General features: G+C 33.8%; 1 protein-coding gene across 10 annotated transcripts in view; it reads left to right on the top strand.

Annotated features, from left to right (window-relative positions):
* Positions 1-21,892, top strand: part of NBEA (neurobeachin) — a 458,626-nt gene that overhangs the window by 113,916 nt on the left and 322,818 nt on the right. For all 10 annotated transcript variants that reach the window (XM_048948371.1, XM_048948342.1, XM_048948328.1 and 7 more), the window contains exons 11-18: positions 2,567-2,675; positions 4,236-4,388; positions 4,940-5,108; positions 12,015-12,094; positions 12,875-12,937; positions 13,046-13,143; positions 14,325-14,417; positions 17,350-17,458. In XM_048948371.1, coding sequence (XP_048804328.1) covers positions 2,567-2,675; positions 4,236-4,388; positions 4,940-5,108; positions 12,015-12,094; positions 12,875-12,937; positions 13,046-13,143; positions 14,325-14,417; positions 17,350-17,458 — 874 coding nt within the window. The remainder of the gene's footprint in view (positions 1-2,566; positions 2,676-4,235; positions 4,389-4,939; positions 5,109-12,014; positions 12,095-12,874; positions 12,938-13,045; positions 13,144-14,324; positions 14,418-17,349; positions 17,459-21,892) is intronic.

Genomic DNA, 21,892 nt, shown 5'->3' with positions numbered 1-21,892 from the left:
TGTGGTAGTTCTGTACAGAGCTAATGTGTCAAATGCCATTAAAAACAGCTAAAATCTTCAAGATGACATGTGGGCTCTGAATTAAAAAACTTTGTTCGTTGAGTCTTACTTGCATAGAACCAGCTCGTGTCTTTCTCTGTCTGTAGCATGGTTAAATATTAACTAAGTTAATCAGGCCATTGATTATTTCAGAGTTGGCTGGTATGTTTTATGCATAATTAAAAAGTAGCAACTACAGAAAATCTGTATTTTACAGAGTCCTTATTCCTTATAATTTATATTTGGAGTCGTATCAGAATTTCTAGCCAGTGTGAAGAAATTATGTTAATATGAAATACAAATAACTCCAGTCCGTGAGTTTCCATTTAAGTTCATAGAACGGACAAATAAATTGTAAAGCAATGGAACAGGCTTTTGGAATAGCACTCATAGAAGTGAAAGTAAAACCCATTAACTTAAGTCTAGTGGCGTGCTCATGGTATAAAAATCTTTTAAATGCATTTTAATAGTAGTTTTTGACTTTTCAATATAATATTAGTAGTGTTCACTGTTGCAGTTTAGGTCCCAGTCCCACAACTATGCTCTGTTTCTTAACTTTATGCATAGTGGGTCATTCTTCTAAGTCATAGAGCTACTCACAAAGTAAGAAAGTAAGTGTCACTGATATGCTGTTTTCTTTGACCTATTCAACTTTCTAGAATTTTTCTAAATACAAATATTCCAAATTTTACATGACCTTCTCATGGATAGCCATGTTTGAAAAAATTATGGGTGCCTTATTTTTAAATAACAAATACAGTAGAAACTTTCCATCATGTTAAGGGAAAAATGATGCATATAATCTGTTTTGAAATTGATGTGACAGTTTGACAGGCTGTTTTGATAGAAGCTTTTGAATTCTGCAAGTGGATGTTATCTGTGTTCTTTTACTGCTGACACGTTGTGGAGAATTCTCTTTGTGATTTTTAGACTGATTATTGTGACCATCCAGCAATGAAGCAACACAAGGCACTGTTTCACGTTCACAGCATGTCCTTTGTCTACAATCTACTTTTTGCATGCCAGCCTTGCTCACTGTGTAGGGTATTCTTTTCCTCAGCATGTTAATTTGTTTTTGGTACTGACAGGGATTAACCGATATCAACATTTATTTCAGTGTTGAAGATTGTGTTTGGATATCAAGGAAACCTTTAGCTACCTAAATAACCTTTGTAAAATTGAAATTTATAAAATGCAGTTGGACATTTCCTTTATTTCATAGTTGGAAATGCTACAATTTTCACCCCTGTCTTGTCCACCACCTACATGAGAACATTTATGGTAACAGATACCTGTCTGCACAGTTAGGAATTATTAAAAATATTTTATTCTTAGAAAAGAAGTATGACATTTTTTCATTTTTAAGTCAGTGCAGTGCAGTTATGTCACCTGCTTTTTTAAACTATTTGCAAAATAATGTACAATATTATCTTTCTGTCATAAAAGTTTTTTTTCTTTCCCCTTTTCCTCTGGGTTTTCGGCAACAGATGGGCATATTTTTGTTTCCTTCTCACCATGCAAGAACGAATTGTGATTTTTTTTTCTCCCATGCTGAATTCATCTGCCATGTATTACCTCTGTTTGTTGTTTTTCATAACATAGTTTTACCTTCTTGCTCTTCCCTGAGGTCTTTAACATCTCTTCAGCTTTTAAACTGTAACCTTTCGGAGCACTATTTTTTTTTTTCCAACCCTCTTGGAGGTTTCTGAACACCTCACAGACACTGAGAACTTCTGGGATGGGCTACTGGGTGATTTCCTTAGTGCTTCTTGAGTTTCTTTGTGCATTCCTGAATGGTCAGGCCTAGAATTTATTTTCATGCTTGATCTGCTGTAAGTATGATAGAAGCTCTGCACCCTGGTGGTTTTACAGCGGTTTGTGCTGGGTGTTGTTGCTTGCAGAGCCATTTGAGGCCTCATTTCCGTGGTATACCAGTGACTACAGGGATTGAAAGTATGGAATGATTATGCATATCTGCATGTCTTGTTCTTTAACACAATTAGTCTGGATGGTCAAATAGTTGGCACAGAGGAAATGGCCTCAAGTTGTGCCGGGCTAGATTCAGGCTGGATGTTAGGAAATACTTCTCTGGGAGAGTTATCAGGCAGGCTGCCCGGGGGAGGGATGGAGTCACTGTCTGTGGAGGTGTTCAAGAAACATTCAGGTGTTGTACTGAGGTAAACTGATAATTTACTGGGAAATGGGTGGATGGTGAGACTAAATGATCATTTTGCAACGTTGGTGATTCTATGATTCTACAGTTAAATAAGGAGAGCTGGAAAAATGATTTTTCCAATTCTGTCTACTTGAATATGAACTCAGTGGTAGGAGTGGGATTTCTACTATTGTAATACAAGAACAACCATTGGAGAATTTTGTCAACAGGGAATGTAACATTTGAATTTTTTCAAGGGCTTGTTCACCTTAAGCCTTTTTCTGTTAATTTAATAGATGGTTAATACTGAGAGTGTAAAAAAACGATTTTTCTGTATTTGTAACGTGAAAATTGCTTGTTCTTTACATGCAGTGCTACCCTATTGGCTTTCTTGGTTGAGCTTCTTAAGAGTTCAGTAGCAATGCAAGAACAGATGCTTGGTGGAAAAGGCTTTCTAGTCATTGGCTACCTCCTTGAAAAGGTACAGGTATTATTTGGTTTTGTTCTTAGTATTTCTCCTGTCTTTCTGGTATTTTCAGTCACTTGGCATATCTGTGGTATAAAACATTTTTTATTGCAATACTTCTAAGCTTTCTAGAGGAGCCTTTTCATCTTCTTTGTCTTCTTATCTCCCAGTATTCAAATAAATGATACTCTGGAGTTGATCCTGTTTGTCTAGTTAATGCTTTTTCTTTAGAGCTCTTTGTGAGTCACTTTAAATGTATTTTCCTTTGTGTTTCTCTGCTCTTTGTCCCTCAACATGTCCTTTAGGAAAGTTACATTGTTCCTAGTTTATACATGCATATCTCAGACATGCCATAATTTAGGTTTACTGTAGCATTTGCGTGTTAATAAAAATTAAAGTAATCCTCTGTGGCTTAGTTCTGAAATTGATAAAATAATTGAGTTGGGTTTAGAAGAAGGAAAGCTGTAACATAATTTTGTTTATGGGAGAAACAATTGAAAGGGGTGTTTTCTTTGCTTGTTTGCTTTCAGACCTGATGAGCAGTTATCACAAAGCTGAGGTTCATTTCAGATGCTTGCTTGATGACCACTATGTGCCTTCTGGCCCCAAACCATTATAATGTCCTGTTATTATAATTAAATACAGCTGACAGTAGTTTGTTTTAAGATTGCTAAGGCAGTAATATTTACAGTTGAATGTTATGGCTGTGATGTTCTTGAATGACACCAACTGTATTTTTGGTCAACATGTGGTTAATATAGTAACAATCATTTGAGAAGGAATCACTATTAGGGTTTTGCTGAACTACTATTACTGACAAATGGACTTCTCATCTAAAAATAAAAAATTTGCATTTTCTCAGACTGTATTTATAGCATTAAAAGTAAATGGAACAATTTGTAAGGAAAGCAAATAGAAGGATTTTTTGCATTTTTTTCTTATTGGTTCCTTTTGTTTGCTTGGTACATAAAGAAATTTGTGAAAGTCTGCTTTCCTTGTCTGCAAAGGAGCAGATCTCAACAGTGTTTCATGGCATAGCTATGAATCTGAACAACTCTCCTGCAATTTGAGGAAACTTTGAACCCAAATATTTCAAATACTTAAATTTAACAATAAGAAATCTGCTAGTAACATGTGTTTGCATATTGATAAACTCAATTTCAGCAAAACTCATAAACTATCTGAAGAAGAGCTAAGGTTTTCCGACACAGTTCTCAAGGTGTTCTTCTGTGGAATGGACAATGCTGACTGGATTGTAATAAAGCGAACAAACAAAAAAGAAAATAGAACAAGAATTTATTCAGAGTTATTGCCTGATGTTTTGTAAAATGTAGTTCATAGACAGACCATCAGTTTTATTAGAAAGCATAAGTTGTTTATGTTTGTTTCCTTTCTTATCCAATGAAATAAAAACCTATGAGTTTGCATGTATTTTGTAAAGATGAACCATGTGAAAATATCATTTGATATTAAGTATCATTAGATATTAAGAAATTAGGTATATTAACAAAGAATCTATATCTATCTATCTCGCTCTATATATTAATTTCTCTTTTTAATTTTTTTTTTCCCCAGTCATCTAGAGTTCACATAACCAGAGCAGTTCTGGAACAATTTTTATCATTTGCAAAATATTTGGATGGATTGTCTCATGGAGCACCTCTGCTGAAGCAATTATGTGATCACATCCTTTTTAATCCCGCTATCTGGATACATACCCCTGCAAAGGTAGTTGTACATTTGAAGTATGTTGTGACTCTTTATACACTGAAGTGAAATAGTTATGTTCTTTTATGCTACGGTACTTATGTATATATATATATTTCAGTTTGAAAGCACTGTAATAGCAAAGATACTTTTGATCATGAAGTTTATCCATTGCTTAACTGTGTTCTCCAATGCCTTTTATACAGTTGTAAAAGCAGTTAAATTCTTGCTTAAGATTCTGGGTAATTCTGTCAAAAAAATTTCAGAGGTTGCATGGTTTTCCTACAGATTAAGCATTAAGAAGACTAAGAAAAAGAAAAAAAAGCAACAAAAAAGCAACACATGTATCAGTACGTAAATGATGGAATCATATATAATTTTTCTTAGAAGGAATTTCTGGAGGTCATTCCAGGTGACGATCCAGTGATGATAAACCAGTTTCTGCCCTCATTAAAGTTATTTCTAATATTTTTTGTATTGTTTTTAATCACATCCAAACTAATTCCCAATGAAATTTTGAAGTCTTTTAATACTCAGCTTACACTTATGTAGATAACTATTTCATTCTTCAGGTGCAATTGTCCTTGTATACCTACTTGTCAGCTGAATTCATTGGAACTGCTACAATCTATAACACTATACGCAGAGTAGGAACTGTACTGCAGTTAATGCACACACTGAAATACTACTACTGGGTGGTTAATCCTGCTGATAGCAGTGGCATTACTCCTAAAGGGTTAGGTAAGTACAAAGAAAGAAATTATGTGCATTTCCTCTATAGGAAAATCTTTGATATATATTTGTTAAGGTCCCTAAGGCTTGCAGACAAGGTAAGTTGGCAGTAAAGCAGCCGTCAACAACTCCGATAAGTGAGTTGCTGACACCCTTTCCAATGTTTATAGGTATTCCCAAAAGGTTTTTACGGTGGTCTTCACAGTTATGTGGAACTACTTTAGAAAACACAGAAAAAAATTACTGTGTTGAAGAAAAACATGTTAACTACATCTCATAACAACGCTTTTTGGTATTTAAGTATGATAATGTTTGTTTGGTATTGTTAAGTAATTGATCTTTGAAAACAGAATGGAAACTTCTATTTCTCTTGAGATCTCTAAAGTCTATTTTCAGTTCAGTAATATTTTCTCTCTGCCTTTATAAAACAGATTGGTTTAACTTTGTTTATAGCCATGTGCTTGGTCTAACTCAGGAAGTATTAAAAGGTATCAACAACAAAATACGATAATGCATGCAGGCTAAATGCTGCATGTAACAGATGCATATTAACCAAAGCATCAAATCATTCTAATCCTATACTCTCCAACTGTAATGTCATTACATTTAGCAGACTACTTGTGCAAAGAAGGGAGGATTTGGCAGAAAATCTCTAAAAAATTAATTCATGTGAGAACCTCATAAATTATTTTTATTCTGTAACTATTACTGTCATGTTGTGAAATTGAACAATTGGGAGATTTTGTAGTGCTGTCACACATCCAAATATTTAAGAATCTAAATGTGTATAAGCTATTGTCTAATTCTTCAATTATGTCAGCTACATACATAGCTATATGAAAATTTGGGTGGGGGAGGGAGGTTAAAAAAAAATGTAAGAAACAATACTTATCCTAGATTAGGTATCCTTATAAGCAGCGAAGCTGTAGCTTCCTGAGTCTCACACAAAGAGCTGCCTGTGAGCATATTCAGTCTAAGATAAGAATTGTTCCTTCCATTTTTATTTATTCATCAAAAAATAGGAACTGGGACTTCATTTATAGTTATCTCATAATGTAATGTTAGACTAACTATATTCTTCACACAGTTACTAAAATTGCTTTAAAAATACCTAAAAAGAGCAGACTATGCTCAGCAAGGCTAGAGAGCTACTTGAGTTGAAGGGCATTTGCTTTCTAGATTCCATTGGCTGACTAGATCTCCTTTGGAAGGTTAGAAGCTGGTCTTGTGTGTTTGTAAGTATGCTGTAGACATTTGAAATTAGGATGAGATGAATCCTACCATAGGGCTGACTCTCCTGCCTCACGCTTTGGATGTCCTATTCAGCTGTGGGTTGCCCTGCAGGGGGTACAGTTTTTCAGACCAGACAAGTTAACCAGCTCTTAACTCAGAAATAAATTATTTTGTTAAAAGCCCAGCCAATGAGTTTATAACAGCTACACCACAATTACAATTGCACTGTTAAATGGCCATCTACTGAGAGATGAGTTTTCCAGATGTCAACCATATTTACTTCCAGACTGTGATCTGGAAGATGGTTCGACCACTTTGAGATTGTGAATTTGATAATATTGTTTTCTTGCTATTACTATCATGCTTTTTTGTCTTTTAATTGAAAAGAGTTCTTATAGTTCTGTGTCATGATGCTATTACCTAACAACACTTCATGAATGTATTGCATATTCCAGAATTCCCTCTGGCTGGGCTTGCTTTTGTGGAAACTGTGTGACATTTCTTTCTGCAGAAGATTTGTATTACTTAGCTGTATTTTTTGAGTATTTGTAAGTGTAATGCAACTGAGTAGCTAGAAAAAAAAAAGCAATCTATTCTTCAAAATCTGAACATAGAGTACAAGGGACACAGATTTAGGGAGGAGAAATGAATCAGTTAACTCGAAGTTAGCATACATATGGATGTTTTACATCCCTATTTTTATCTCTATTTCTTATGTATTTTAAGGGAATAGTACATTCTTTTATTTGTGTCAATTTCAGTCTAGAGGCATCTTCTATTTCTCTAAGGATGCAACCAGATAGCTCCCTGAAAGGTAATCAGATAGTGCAGATTGCTGCTTGTTTGTTGTAGCAGTACAACAAAAATCATAATTACTAAGGCCTGCATAGTGTAATTGGGAAAGCATTCAATAGATGGTGAGGCAATGTACATTTTCAACATACATATTTTTAGCCACTACATCTGCATTTCCACTTTTTTTGAGTTAGATTTACAGCTAATAGTGCCTTTTTTCAGATTACGTTTTTCTTCTTTCTTTCTTATCCTCTTCCCTGTTGTTTAAACTGCAGAAAGACTTACGTATTTCATACAATTATATGAAAGTATTTTGTCATACTTCTCATCTAAAAATGGGCATTGTATTGAGTTGAAGCTTGTTGGCTTATCAGGAAAGATGATCAGTGAGGTGGTACTGTATCAGCAAATCCAGCATAGCTATGGCATTTTGTCCATGTGAATCAGCTCTTACATTACAGGTAGCAAATGGTTTGATGATTTGCAAGTAAATGACTGTGGAAATATAATTGCTGATGCAATGGGTTGCTGAATTTAATTTCATATTAACTTAATTTCATATTAGTTATCTTATCCAACTCATATTAATTAATTTCATCAATTGATAAAATTCTTGAAAACTTCTCAAAATGTTTAATTGCCTGGATATTAAATTACTTTTCTTCACCAGATGTTATCCTTTCTTTTAACATTAACTACAATCTGGCAACGTGTTTTGTGGCTCTGGTGGATTCAAGGTGATAATCTTAGAATACTATAAAAAGAAAAAGCTGTAGATAATATTATGTAATGCTTTTTCTTTACATCTCTGTTTTCAGCAATTCATAGCTTCCCCAACTTAAATAATTCAGAAAATTTAACTATTCCAGAATGTTATTTTTGTGTTGATTTTATTAGTCTGCATGCAGCTACTATGCAACATATTCTCTGCGTGTTTATTGTTTGTTACAAGGTAAAAATAAGTTTGTAAATGCAAAAATCTTATACATTGTATGTATAAGATATTATATATTATATGTATATATTCAATGTACAAATACAATGATGTTGGAGTTCCGTTTGTTAAATGGCATTTGATATTTCAGAATGAAAAAATGAGCCCTATCTGTCACTGGTAACTTTACTGTAAGAAACAGGAAAGTATCATAATAGGAGAAAATCATAGTATGGACTGGTCAAATCTATTTTTCTCAAGTTCAGCAACCAGGATGTGATGTGGTTCAGTGTCAAATGTTTTGCACAAGTCCAGCTAGATGACATCTCTTGTCCTTCCTTTATCCACTGACTCTCTAGCTCCATCATAAAAAGGCCACCAAGGTTGTCAGGTATGACTTGCTTGTGGTAAAGCCATGCTGGTTACCACCAATCACCTCATTTTTATTTTCCATGTACCTCAGTAGGGCCTTCAGGAGGATCTGCTCCATGATCTTGCCATGGTCAGAGGTGAGACTGACTGGCCTGTAATCCCTAGATCTTCTTTTTTTCTCTTCTTGAAAATGGGGTTATTTTTCCCTAAAGTTGCACTAGCCCTCTGAATAAGTCCATGGCCCTTCCCTGGACCCACTTTAATAGATCAGCTCACACTGAGTTTTCCATCCATCAACAACCTCAAGTCCTTCTCTTCAGGTGTGCTGTCAATATACTCTCTGTCTATCCTGTATTTGTGTTTGGTATGTCCTGCTGGACCTTGTGCTTGACCTTGTTAAACTTCATTAAGTTTCTTTGGGCCCACCTCTTGAGCCTGGGTGGCATCCCGTCCCTCCAGCATTTCAAAACGGCATCTCCTTAGTGGAGACAGTTGAAACTCTAAGCTAATTTTACATCAGACTTTTCAAAACTGAAAGAAACAGTAATGGAAATCTTACCAATAACAGAAATTTGACAGTGTTATACTATTTTTGGGTAAGTTGCTATCTTTTAAAAATGTAAGCTTATTTACACAGCTATCTGAATTGTGTATTTCCTACATCTTGTATGGGAGTACCATTTTTTAGATAGAGATAGTTTACTTTACTCTTACATACATATAAGTTCTTTGCTTCAAGGTCCTATTGCCTTCTTGTGTCTCAATAAAGCACCAAGTGGGTAAATTTCCTATACTGACAGTTCAGTATACCCCATTTAAAGCCTGAATATTGAAGCTTCTCATTAGGCTAACACTGTTTTCTTTAAAAAATATGAAAGTTCAACCATTGCTTCTTCTGGTAGTCAGCTTATAAAATAGGAGGTGTAAACACTTAGAATTATTTGATATACTCAAATACTTGTTTCAAATTTGGTTTTCTATCACCTCTTTCATTATTGCTTTTTTATTTCAAACTGATATTTCTTCTTGGATTTAGTATGCTAAATTTGTATTGTGTTGCTTTTTCCTTTTCGAGTATCAGAAACACTATTTCAAAACGTGTAGTTGCTTCATATTTTTTTTTTGTAATTTTGATTGATCATTTTCCATCATATGTAGTTAGATACACATATATGGATCAATGTTTTTCTAATCTTAAAACTATGGATTTTACTTTCTTATTTTACTCTTGTTCTTTGTTTGCTTGCTTTTGCTTCAGTTATCAGTTGTAAATAGATGTCAGGAAAAGCTGACTGGTGTTTGATGAAGGCCATGTTAAAGTAAACCAGTGAAATAACTCTGACACCAGGAAGAGCAGCATAAGTAAAATCCGTTTCCACAGGAAACAATCTCCAATGTTGATTATGTTTTACATTTTACACTTGAACTATGATTATAGCTGTTCTCTTGATTTGGCACATAAATGCCTTTAACATTTTGTTAAATCTCACAGAATAGGATGTGAAGATGCAAGATCATAACGTTTTCAAATGTTTGCAGCATCTAAAAATTGCCTGTGAAGCAGGCAATTGAGTAAAAATTGCTTAGTGGTAGTTTCTTTCCTTAATTATTTTCTTCTATGGATTTTGGATACAAATAGGATGAGTGGAGAATTATTTAACTCTTCTTATCTTGCTATGCAAAGTGATGCATTTCAGTGATAATACTTAAAACTATTAGAGAAATCTTCACATCACATTATCAGTCTTTTTGTTTGAGGGTTCATCTTTTCAAAATAAGTACCAGAGTGATATTTAAAGGAAAGTCAAGTCATCAGTGGATTTGAGAAGGTGCCTTTTCTGTTCCTTGTGTGTTGAAGAACTGAAAATATGGTTCTCCCATATCTCCAGAGAAACTATGGGTATTTGAATAAGAAGCATGAAACTCAAGAGCCTTTTGATATTGACATCATTTGGGATATCTTCATTTTAATCCTTACTTGAAATTTCTGTTACAGAAATATTTTGCAGAGCTCTTCACTGACTTAGTGTTCCACTTTCAGTTTCCATAATTACAGTCTTTCAGGAGAGACAAAACATCTTGTTTTTTTAGGCCTGGTTTTCAGACATTGTCTGATATGAATCCTGATAAGGTGTGGGAGGAGAGAGGCAACGTGAAGACACAGATTTCTGTGATACAGTTAGAGGAGTCAATTCTGCATTTCAGTTGGGGGAAAAAAATAACTGCTGGCTAGGAACAAACCAGAAAAACACGTGTGATTTTTGATGTACTGCCTTTAGTAGCAAAATGTCCAATTGTTTTAATGATAGGTAATAGGTGTTTCATAGTACCGTTAGACAGTATTCATAGAAAACAGTTCCTGTAGCATCAAAGCCTTTATAGCGGGTTACAGTCACTGTTGTTGCATGTGATGGTAGAAGAAGGCTGAGACTTATTTGCTTCTTTCAGAAAAGTACCCAGTTCTTCTCTCCCATTTAGAACAGGGAAGAAAACTTGAGGGAATCAGCCACTCTTTTTCTTCCATCTCGCCTTCAAGCAGAAATGTGAATTAATTTTGAATCTGAAATTAACCTTCATCTACATTCACTGTACAAAATCTAAGACTGGCACACATTGTTTGAAAAGTAGGAATTTAAAAAAGAAATTTCCAGTTCAACCGTAACTATTTATGAAAGGGAGGAATGTGGTATCCATAAAGCAAGGTTCAAGTGAATGTAGTTGTGTTAGCTCTTTGTTTCTTTCTCAGTATTTTGGTTATTCTTTTACTAGTATACTTCCACAAGCACATTTTTTTCAGCATAAAGAATTACAGACATTCTTTTTGCTGGCTTAAATTTAACGTTTTTGTTTTCAAATCCTCAGTTCTCTTTGATTAAATGGCTTCAGTTTCTGCTTGCAGGTAATGGCCATGACTAATATTTCATTAATTCCTGCTCTGTTAGACTTCATTCTTATGGCATTTAACATAGTGGCTTAGTTGTTCTGAGTTACTGTCATCAGAAATTTTAGATAAAATTCACCTTCATATTCATTTCATATTGTTCAATTTATATTATTGTAAGTTTACAGTGTAGATTTGTGCTAGGTGTGTCTGAACTTCTGCTGAAGCCAGTGGGATTTCACTCAGTGTAGAACAATGGAACTATTGATTTTTTATCCTGAATTGGGCATTTTTATCATGGCATTGGGTCAGCTGACTAGGTTTTGTGAATAGAGTTGTTGCCTGTATTAGAATTTGCAACTCCCAGCTCATAGAAGAAAATCTATAGAGTGTATACCTTAATTTAGCTGTGCGAGTTGCAATCTTGTTATTGCTCTTCATGTTCTTATGTCTTTAATATTTATATATAGATCTATATATATGGATTTCTTTTTTTTTTTTTTTAAATGAAAGAGTGCTCAAGTTATATAGTTGTAAAATGTAATTCTGTAAGGCTTTAAATTATATCATTTGCAAATATATGCTCTTATACAATGAATAAAATATGAAATCTGTTCTAAGTTCTATGATCTTCTGAAGAAGCTGCAGTTATTAAAGAAGTTAGCTTATATTTAAATGTGGTATATTTTGCTTCTTCCAGATGGTCCTCGACCCTCACAGAAAGAAATCATATCACTAAGAGCATTCATGCTTCTGTTTCTGAAACAACTTATATTGAAGGTAAAATGAGCTGTTCCAGATGGAAACCTTTGAGACTGTTATATAGGTTCTTTCTTTTTAGTAATAAGCTCTTCCAGAGATATAAATATGTGCTACCTATGAGGTATTATATCTGTTTCTGGTTAATTTTAAGGTTGATGCACATACTAACAATGAACGTAAGGGTAGCAAATCCGTATAATATTTCTTATTAACCTGACCAAACTAAGATATATATATTTTATTAAAAGTACTTCCAGAAATAATATGTAATGCTGTAGAACTGTTCAGGTACGTGGGCTCATTTTTATGTGAAAATAGATTGATAATAAAAAGATCAAAGGAAAAGGTTGTGGAAGTTGTTAAGTTAGTTACTGCTTTATTGGTTTTAAGGTCCTACTGCTGCATGAAACGTTTAGGACTCTTTCTGGCTCTTTCTCTCTGTTACAGATGGTCTTTGATTTATAACCTGCCATTTGAGACTTGTCTGGAAAAAAGTATTTTCTGTCCCAGCGTATTCCTAGAATTTTTTCTGGTTGTGTGTCAGGGCTTGGAGGAGTGACAACAATAGTTGATATCATCTGAGGGCCCACACTATGAGAGTTGTATCTAGCAAGAATAGAAGGCTTACTTCAGGCTATTTTGTACTGCCAATGTGATATGGGAAAGAAAAGGAAAAAAATAGAGTAGCTCTTTGAATTTAAATAGTAATTTTACAGTATTATTTGACTGAGTCCAAGCTTTTCTTAGGCCAAGCATTACAAAGTGAATTTTCTCTGAAAAAATATCTCATTTTTTCAGGATCGAGGTGTGAAAGAAGATGAACTGCAGAGCATATTAAATTACTTGCTCACAATGCACGAGGTACGTTTCTGTAATTACCTGTCCTTTACTGTAATCAATTGTACGATCTCTAGGAGAAGCCTGCTGTTGAGGTTAGTTTGTGGAATAACATTGATGCTTGTCATACAGGATGAAAATATTCATGATGTGCTGCAGCTGCTGGTGGCACTGATGTCTGAACATCCAGCATCCATGATACCTGCCTTTGATCAGAGAAATGGGATACGGTAAGACAGTGAAGTGAGAAAATGTTTTAAAAATAGTTTCAATATTAGCATTCCCCAGATTCCTTCTTTTTCACATTATCACACATGATGATTTTTCAAGAATTTTAGTTATTTAAGCTATAACTTAGAAATAGAACTAAGAAATAGTCTATTTTGATATCTCTGAGACAGAGGTTTTCCTCTTGAGAGGAAATTTCATATTTGAAGGTAAATGAACTGCTGTACTTGTTTCTCCATCTCAAATAGAATATGTAATTAGCAAGAAGCATCAAAAAGCCAAGTATCTATCTTAGAATTATTTTGAATACTCTAAATGCTCTACATAATTTGGGGAGAAGAGGAAGATGAGAGAGATCATGCTTTAACCCTCTTAGATTTTCTCTGAAAATATTTTTTAAAATATCTGTGGAATTTATATGTTTATGTGATTGTTCATAGACTCAGTAACTGATCATTACCAGACAAGCAGTATTTCTGGTGTTTTTGGTTTTTTTGGTAATGCATTTTTTCCAGTGTTTATTACTAATAATTTAATGCTTACTATAGATTTTTATTTTGTGTTATTGTGAAAGTACTTTGGAAAACAAAAGAGACTTTTTAAAATAGAAAAAATGGTTATTACTGATAAATTCAACTGTGTTTCCTATAAAGTGTGTAAAACTGCATGCAACTACTTGTATTTAATTGTTTGAAATGGCAGCGCAAGCTGAAACAAAACTACTAGGAATACTGGTTGTACTCACAGTTAGGACACTTTTTTCTGTTTATTTTTCTATAGCAGAAATAGCAAAACAAGCAAACAAGTTACTTTTTGTTTTCTGTAGCATCCAGGTACTATAAGAAACACCAAGATGTGACTGTGTTCCAGTTTTTTCCCTTTGTCTTGAGCCACAGCTGCTCAGCCTGCCTTTGATTTTATTTTTCTGCTATAGAAACATTAAGGAAGTTTTTGCTTTCTGTTCTGAAGCGTTGAATTGACTGACGAGACACCATACCTCTGACCCAAAGATTTTGTGATCAAATTCTTATGCTATGCTTGTTGTTTTCAGTGTATCCTTTCATTTTGTGTAAATGGTTGAGTTTATTATTATTTCATAACCTCATTATAAAATATTACTGTTCAGTGAAAAACAAGTTGTAGGTGTGGTGTTTAAAGTATTGAATTTGTTTTCCTTTTTTAGAGTAATTTATAAACTTTTGGCTTCCAAAAGTGAGAGTATATGGGTGCAAGCTTTGAAAGTCCTTGGATATTTTCTCAAACACTTGGGTCATAAGTAAGTGTAATGTTAAAATTATTGTAGTAGTGTATGTAAGTTCTAAGTTCTTATCCTTTTGTCATAATTATCTTAATTAATTTGATAGTCTTCAGAAATAACTTTAAGTTGGTAGGTTTTTTATTTAATAATGTGCAGTTAATGTCTTTATACACTAAGAAAAAATAAGTCTTGTAGTTAATTTGTTCCTATAATGAAGTTTGAAAAGTTAGAGTGATTATCTACCAAATGTATGATATACTGAAAATTAAACCTTAAAATTATTTAAAAACATTTTCTGAAAATATATTTTAACAAATTATATGTTCAGTTAAAGGTAATAGGAAATATGTGACTGTCATCAAAAATTTTCGACTGAGATTTTCAATGTGATTGCAATAAATGTGTCAGGGCAGTACTTTTAAAAATAGCTTCACACTGATGGGAAAGATGAAATAGAATAAGTTATTCCACTGGGAAATGTTCAGAAAGGAAAGTAAACAAAGTAAATAGATGATCAATAAAAAGAAAGCACATAAGAACATACCTCTGCACTAAAGGAAGGAAGAAATAGTCACATTTAAAATGAGCCAGTGTTACAAAATAGGTGTACTGAGTCTCATTTTTCTTCATTTGAAGATAAAAGAATTAAAAAGTACTTTGTAATACAGTACTGTGTAGGCTGGGGCTGCTCACTTTCTCCATTGTATTAAAATATTCTAGCATGTAGGATGGAAATTACCAGTGCTCTTCACAGTAGACTTCATCATATAAAACCATAGTAGGAAAAGAAGCTTTGAGGTCAGCCAGAGTGCACTATTGCTAGACAAACTTGTTTCAGTAAGGTCAATGAAGTATGACACCATAATTGAGAGCTGGTTAACTGAGAACGCACTCACAAATGGGATTTTCTTTTGGGATTGAGCAAGCCAAGTAATGTTCTGGGAATTGATAAAGCAAATTCTTAGACCACTCAAGAATCTCAAAGGACTTTTCTAACATTAGAACTTACTGAAAATCATTGCAATTAATTGAAGTTGGATTAAGTAAAGTACACCAGTTGAAGATTTGATTTGAGGCCTTTTTCCAAATAAGTACACTTGTTTAATTCATTTATAACATATATAGCAAACTAGAGTTTAAGTTAAATTACTTATTTTTCATTGAAATCCATTTGTATGTTCCGCATCTTCCAAGATATCTTTGAATATTCTGTTACTTTCATTTAGGAAAAAAAAACCAACGCAACCTCTGTGTTATTGGTAAATGTTTACTTTATGGTCAACTTCAGCATGTAAAAATCCTCTCCATTTTCAGATCTCACAGCTAATGCCTGTGAAATGTGCCTATTTGTGCACATCTTCATATGCATTGTTATATAAAGCTGTCGTCAAGCACAGGATATTCTAAGAAATTATAAAAATGTAAACCACATAAAATTATAAACTACGTATAAATTTATTTCATATTACAGGAAGCAGGCATTCTGTTGCAATTCTATTTTAATATTCTAAAGCATAATTGCATAAAGAGATGTTATAATTTATGAAACCTGAAACAATACAATGTTAATAACCAATGTATACATGAAAAAACAATTACCATTCATGGATATTCTGTGCAGGTTAAGCTATAGATTGAAAGTAATTGATTACCTGGAGAAGTGACTAGTGATGTGCTGGGAGATTAGTTAAATTACTTGATTTTTCTTTGTCATCTGTGGTGATAGCTTACTTTGCCTAACCTTTGAAGGAGGCAAAATCCTGTTCTTTTCCTTCTCTGCCTCCTTGACTTTTCCTACTTCATCACTGAAAACAGTGATAGTCATTTACTTGTGTTTTTTTTTTAAATCTACACTTTTAAATCTTCCTAAAACAGAGTTATATGTGCTTTTACATTTATAATATTTTATTTGAAAATATATATAATCTCAAATACAGCAAATTATATACACAGTGTATTAGCCTGTGTTATATATGCTGTTCAACATGTTTTTTTCTGCAATGATTAGATATACTTGTTCTGAAATGTCTTCCATGCACTGCCTCACAGTCACAAGAACGTGTAGTTTTTCTTATAACTCATGAACTCTAAGCAGCCTGATCTAGTTGTAAGTGTCCTTGTTCATTACCAAGCTGTTGGACTTGATGACCTTTAAAGGTCCCTTCCAACTCAAATGATTCCGTGATAACTCTCTCTTCAGTGTGCAGAAAAGTACACACTGTTATAAGATGTTGCCACTTTCTCTTATGGATGTCTGAAACGTAAAGTATTACTTTCAAAAGTTCTAGGACAAATCTGTGTAATTTAAGCCTGTGGTGCTATGATCAGTAATCAGGAAAAGGGACTTTGTTAACTTTGGAATGAACAATTGGGAAACTTCGGTGTATTTTATTTTATACTGTTATGATGCTTTCATGTGGATTACTAATTAATCTGAATAGTTATTTTTGTTTTGTATTTTTATAGTAGTAGATAAATATAATGATGAAATATACAGTAAGTATTCTATTCATGATGCTGTATTTCGTTAAACAATACTAGTTTTTAGGACAGATGGAATTCACTCATGTGAGCTGCTTTCTTTTCAGCTTTTTAAGATGATATTTTTTCTTGGTCCTGACTATAAAATTCACCTCAATCACTATGAATTTCATACTTTTTTAGGTTTATGGTGTATGAGAATTCTGGGCCATTTTTTTTTAACACAAAAGCATATTGTAAATACACAATTTCTTGCTGAGAACCTTTGTGTATTACTGCAATAGCATTTGTATATTCCTGCAATAGCATTTGTATTGGGAAAGATCGTAAATTATGTTTCATTCATAATATTTACAGAATAACTGGTTATAAAACTCTTCAGTACAACGTGAAAACATTTAGCTTTCGTTTTTTTGCATTTACTTTAATATCTTAGACATAGCTGGCATGTTTTTATTTTCTCTTCCAGACGAAAGGTTGAAATCATGCATACTCACAGTCTTTTCACTCTTCTTGGAGAAAGGTTGATGCTGCATACGAATACAGTGACTGTAACAACATATAATACGCTTTATGAGGTACAAATTATTAAACATACAGATTTTAATCTCTATGATAAAGTTTATGGCTTAATTAAATTTTTATATAACCTTTTAATACTCTTTGTGCTTTGAAATATTCTGATTTGCAAGACATCTGAGAAAATTCTAGATAGAAGTTTTAAGAAAGATCACTTTTGCTCAGAATTTTGCCACATTCAGCTAAACAGGAGTTAGCAGTGTGCTCAGGTGGTCAAGGAGGCCAATGACATCCTGGCTTGTATCAGAAATAGTGTTGCCAGCAGGAGCAGGGAAGTGATCGTCCATCTGTACTCAGCTCTGTTGAGGCTGCACCTGGAGTACTGTGTTCAGTTTCGGGCCCCTCACTACATGAAAAACATTGAGGCCCTGGAATGTGTCCAGAGAAGGGCAACAAAGCTGGTGAAGGGACTGGAGCACGGGGCTTATGAGGAGCAGCTGAGGGATCTGGGGTTGTTCAGTCTGGAGAAGAGGAGGCTCAGGGGAAACCTTAGCACTCTATACAGCCAGCTGAAGGGAGGTTCCATTGGTGGTGGGGTGGGGGGAAGGGTCAGCCTCTTCTCCCACATAACTGCTGATAGAATGAGAGGGAATAGCCTCAAGTTAAGCAAGGGGGATTCAGGTTTGATATTAGGAAAACTTTCTTCATCAAAAGAGCAGTAAGGCGCTGGATTGGGCTGTGTGATGGAGTCACCATCCCTGTGGATGTTCAAGAAATGTTTAGATGCTGTACTAACAGACAAGACAAGGTTTGCTCAGAAACACTGGTAATAGTTGGATGGTTGGACTGGATAATCTTGGAGGTCTTTTCCAACATTTGTGATTCTATGATTCTGTCTTTTGACTATTTTTTGGAAATGTCATACTTCTTACATGTTGTTTATAAAACTTTATAGTTTTACACAGGGCAATATGGCAATACAATAGAACCTAATACTTAAATGTTCATCACTAAAAAAGAAAAAAAAAAAGGGGCCAGAGACCTGTTCTTCTATGCTAAAACTTTTGTCTTTCGAAAATTGCTGTTTTTCTTTTTCAACTAGTAGTAAAATGATAGCTGAACAAAGATACTATCTGAGAAAAGTAAATGTGACTTATAAGCATTTAAATATCCACCAGTTTCTCACAGAGACATAAGTCTTAATGGTAAACATTTTAGCTTATACATTATTGTTCCAAAACCATTTCTGTATGCCTTCAAATGCATACTGTCAAACCTTCAGTTCTTTTTCATAAAATGATAACTTAAAAATTGCAAAGATTCTATTCTGAGGATTTTTTCACTGGGAAAAAGAAAATGTTTTTTTTTTTCTTTCAGACACAGAAAAATGTGGTGGATACTGAGGATTGGTTCCTGAAAAGATAGAATTCTGTAGGAATACTTGATGAGTGCTTGTATTTGGAATTCTGAATCTGTGTCATGTAGACAAATTTCTGCTATGTTTGTAAATGCTTGGTCATCATCTGTTTACCAATGGCATACACATATGCCCATGTATTTTTTGTTGTACACATCAGGTGACTTCTCTGGCTTAGTAAGCTTACTCTGCTGTGGCTTGGCAACTTAAGTCCCTCTGGATGTTCTTCCAATATCTGTAATGATAGCCTCTTACCTTCCCCAGTTTCTAGAAGATCATCTCGCCCTTAGGAAACCAATTAAAAAGCATTCATCTCCATCGTTTTTCCTACCATGTTTCATCTGTCATCTTCAGAAGTAGCACAGCCCTCTTTTTTGTATTTTCCTTGTGTGATTTTATATCTGCAGCTGATTTTCAAGATACAATCTTTGGACTTCATAAAATCCGAACAGATAGAGCAAGAATAATCCTATCAAATCTTGGTCCTATGACAGAGTTAGACAATTCGTTTTGTAAAAAGTATTTTAACAGATGATACTGTAAATTTCATAGTGAAAAGATCTAAATGTGCTCTTATCAAATTTGCTGAACCTGTCTGTGTGAAGGAATTGAACCCCAAGTTGTATATCCTCCAAATTCCCAGTTAGATTGTTAATATGTGAATCATTGACTTACTTCCAAGTTAATATTAGTTTTTACACAACATGATCTACAAGTAATATGCTAATTTTTTGGATTTTACAACTGTGGTTAAAAGAAAATAAACAAAACCAAATACAAAAAAAGACCCCAGAGAGAAGTAGTATCTTTAAACATACAATCTGAAAAGTCTTCACACATGAACACGCTCAGTTGAGAATATTGAGGTGGTTAAATTTCAGTCATTTTGAAATATCAACTTTTTGCTCCGAGTTAAGGGATTAAGAAAAGGAACTTTATAAAAGCAGTACCTAAATGCCTTCATTTCATGTACACAAGTATTTGTCTTCAATTTTATGATTTTTGAGCATACTATTTGACCTTATTGACTTCAGTCTCTGTTTTCACTCACACTTTGATATCACCTAATTTAATACATTTCTGATAATGTTGTGATAATGCTGTGAATCCATCTATACACACTTGTTTTCAATCTGCATTTAGCAGATTAAAGTTCTTTGAGAAATGGGAAGATGCATGAGTGACTAATTGCAACTCAAAGGCACTTCAAAGCTTAAGTTTTCAGTTATGTTAGCTTATAGTTAGGGCAGAGCCACAGGACCACAGCAGTACAGAAGATTTACCCCTGGACTGTTGTAGTTATTTTCAATATTCTCTTACAAGCAAGCATTTGCATTCTATGTTAAACATCAATATGTAAAAACCCACTCAAAGATACTGTGTTTACAGATGGTATTAGTTTGATTATTGATTAACGAATGAGCTAAGAGTATGCTTCAAAATAAATATGAATTACCAGTAAAATGATTTAATCATATGTTTTGTTTATATAGTTGCTTAAATGCGTTTCTTGGAAATCCAGCATTAACACCATGAAACTTTTAGCTTACTCTTCAAAGCAGAGTTGCATACGTAAAACCAGTGACAGGTAGCCTGGTGCAAAACATGTGTGGTTTTGCCTCAATACAGACTAATTAATTTTTCGTGGACAATTTGTGAAACGGGAGACTGGTCTGCCTTTGTGATTATGTCAAATAACATGGCTATTCCTATGTGATGTAGTATACCACTACTCCTCTTTCCCAGCTGAGGAAAACAAAACCCATTTTCAAGAAATATTAGGTTTGGATATGGAAGGAATATAAGAAAATATCTTTGGTTATATAGTGCTCATGTAAGAATTTTTGATCAGTGAATAGGAAGGTTATGAATGAAGGATATTTTTAGAAAATGCAGTTTTCTTAAAAAATATTATTTATTAAAATCTTTTTATGTTCAAATGATATTCTTTTAAATTAGCAGAATAGAAAAATTAGCTTGGAAGGAACTTCTGGAGGTCGCCTAGGTTAAGTTTCTGCTCAAGGCACAGCTAACTTTAAAGTTTATCATGTTGCTCAGTGTTCTCCCCAGGCAAATTTTGACTCTTGTCTCTTGTTCTTTATTTCTGAAATCTTCATTCCATTTCTGAGAATTCCTAATTTTGACATGTTTCTTACAGCAGCATTAAAATCAGAACTGAAGTTTTCTGAAGGGTGATGAGTATTTTCACTCTTTCAGAACCCTACCACAGATTTACAAAAGTAATACCAAGTTAACATGGCAGAAATGCTTAGATAATCTACCTACTGCTAGAAACTCACTCTAGTTTATTATTATCATTTATTGCTACTGCAGAGATAATGTATCTGTTCTGATTTCAGTTCTTGGAAAAAATATTTTTGTTTTGAGAGCAATAATGGGAGGGTTGGTTATTGGTTTAGATTTATCTCACATTCGGTATATACACAGAGTATCTTAACTAAACAAAAGTAAACTTGTTAATGAAATACTCTTGCATTTTTAACATGTCCCACCATTAATGGATCTTAAACCTGAATAAGTTATTGATTTCACCAGCTTTCTGATTAAATAGCATAAAGTCTGTTTCTGCAGTTGAAATTTGTAGGAAAGCTACTTTTGGCTCACAGCAAAATTTAATCAGTCGGCTTCACTTTTAATGCTGGTTGTGAAAACTTCCATAATCTTTGTTTAGTATAAAACATTTCACTAGAGATTTTCTTAAATGTAGCTGATATATTTATTCAACACCTGTGTTGCAGTTCGTATATTAGAGTTGCTGTACACATTTGGTGTATCTTTGAACTGAGACAAATATGGTGATTTTGCTTACTGTAACAAATACATACCCACAGTCCAAACAACAGTAGATGCAATCTGACAATAGGTATTCTGTAAATAGGAATTAATTCATTAGGAATTTGCAAGTGTTTCAAGCAAAAAAAAACTCTACCCTTTTTATCTCCAGTGGTCAGGTGTTAAAGGCTTTAAGGTGCTAGAAATTTTGAAGAGATTAAGGCAAAGTGTGAGCATTGGAATAGCATCTTAGGCAGTTCTCTTTGTATTGCTAATATGCTTT

The sequence above is a fragment of the Lagopus muta genome, chromosome 1, assembly GCF_023343835.1.
Source record: "Lagopus muta isolate bLagMut1 chromosome 1, bLagMut1 primary, whole genome shotgun sequence".
In the NCBI taxonomy this organism is placed as follows: domain Eukaryota; kingdom Metazoa; phylum Chordata; class Aves; order Galliformes; family Phasianidae; genus Lagopus; species Lagopus muta.
Note: the sequence above shows the minus strand (reverse complement) of the source record. Positions and strands in the feature narration are given on the sequence as shown.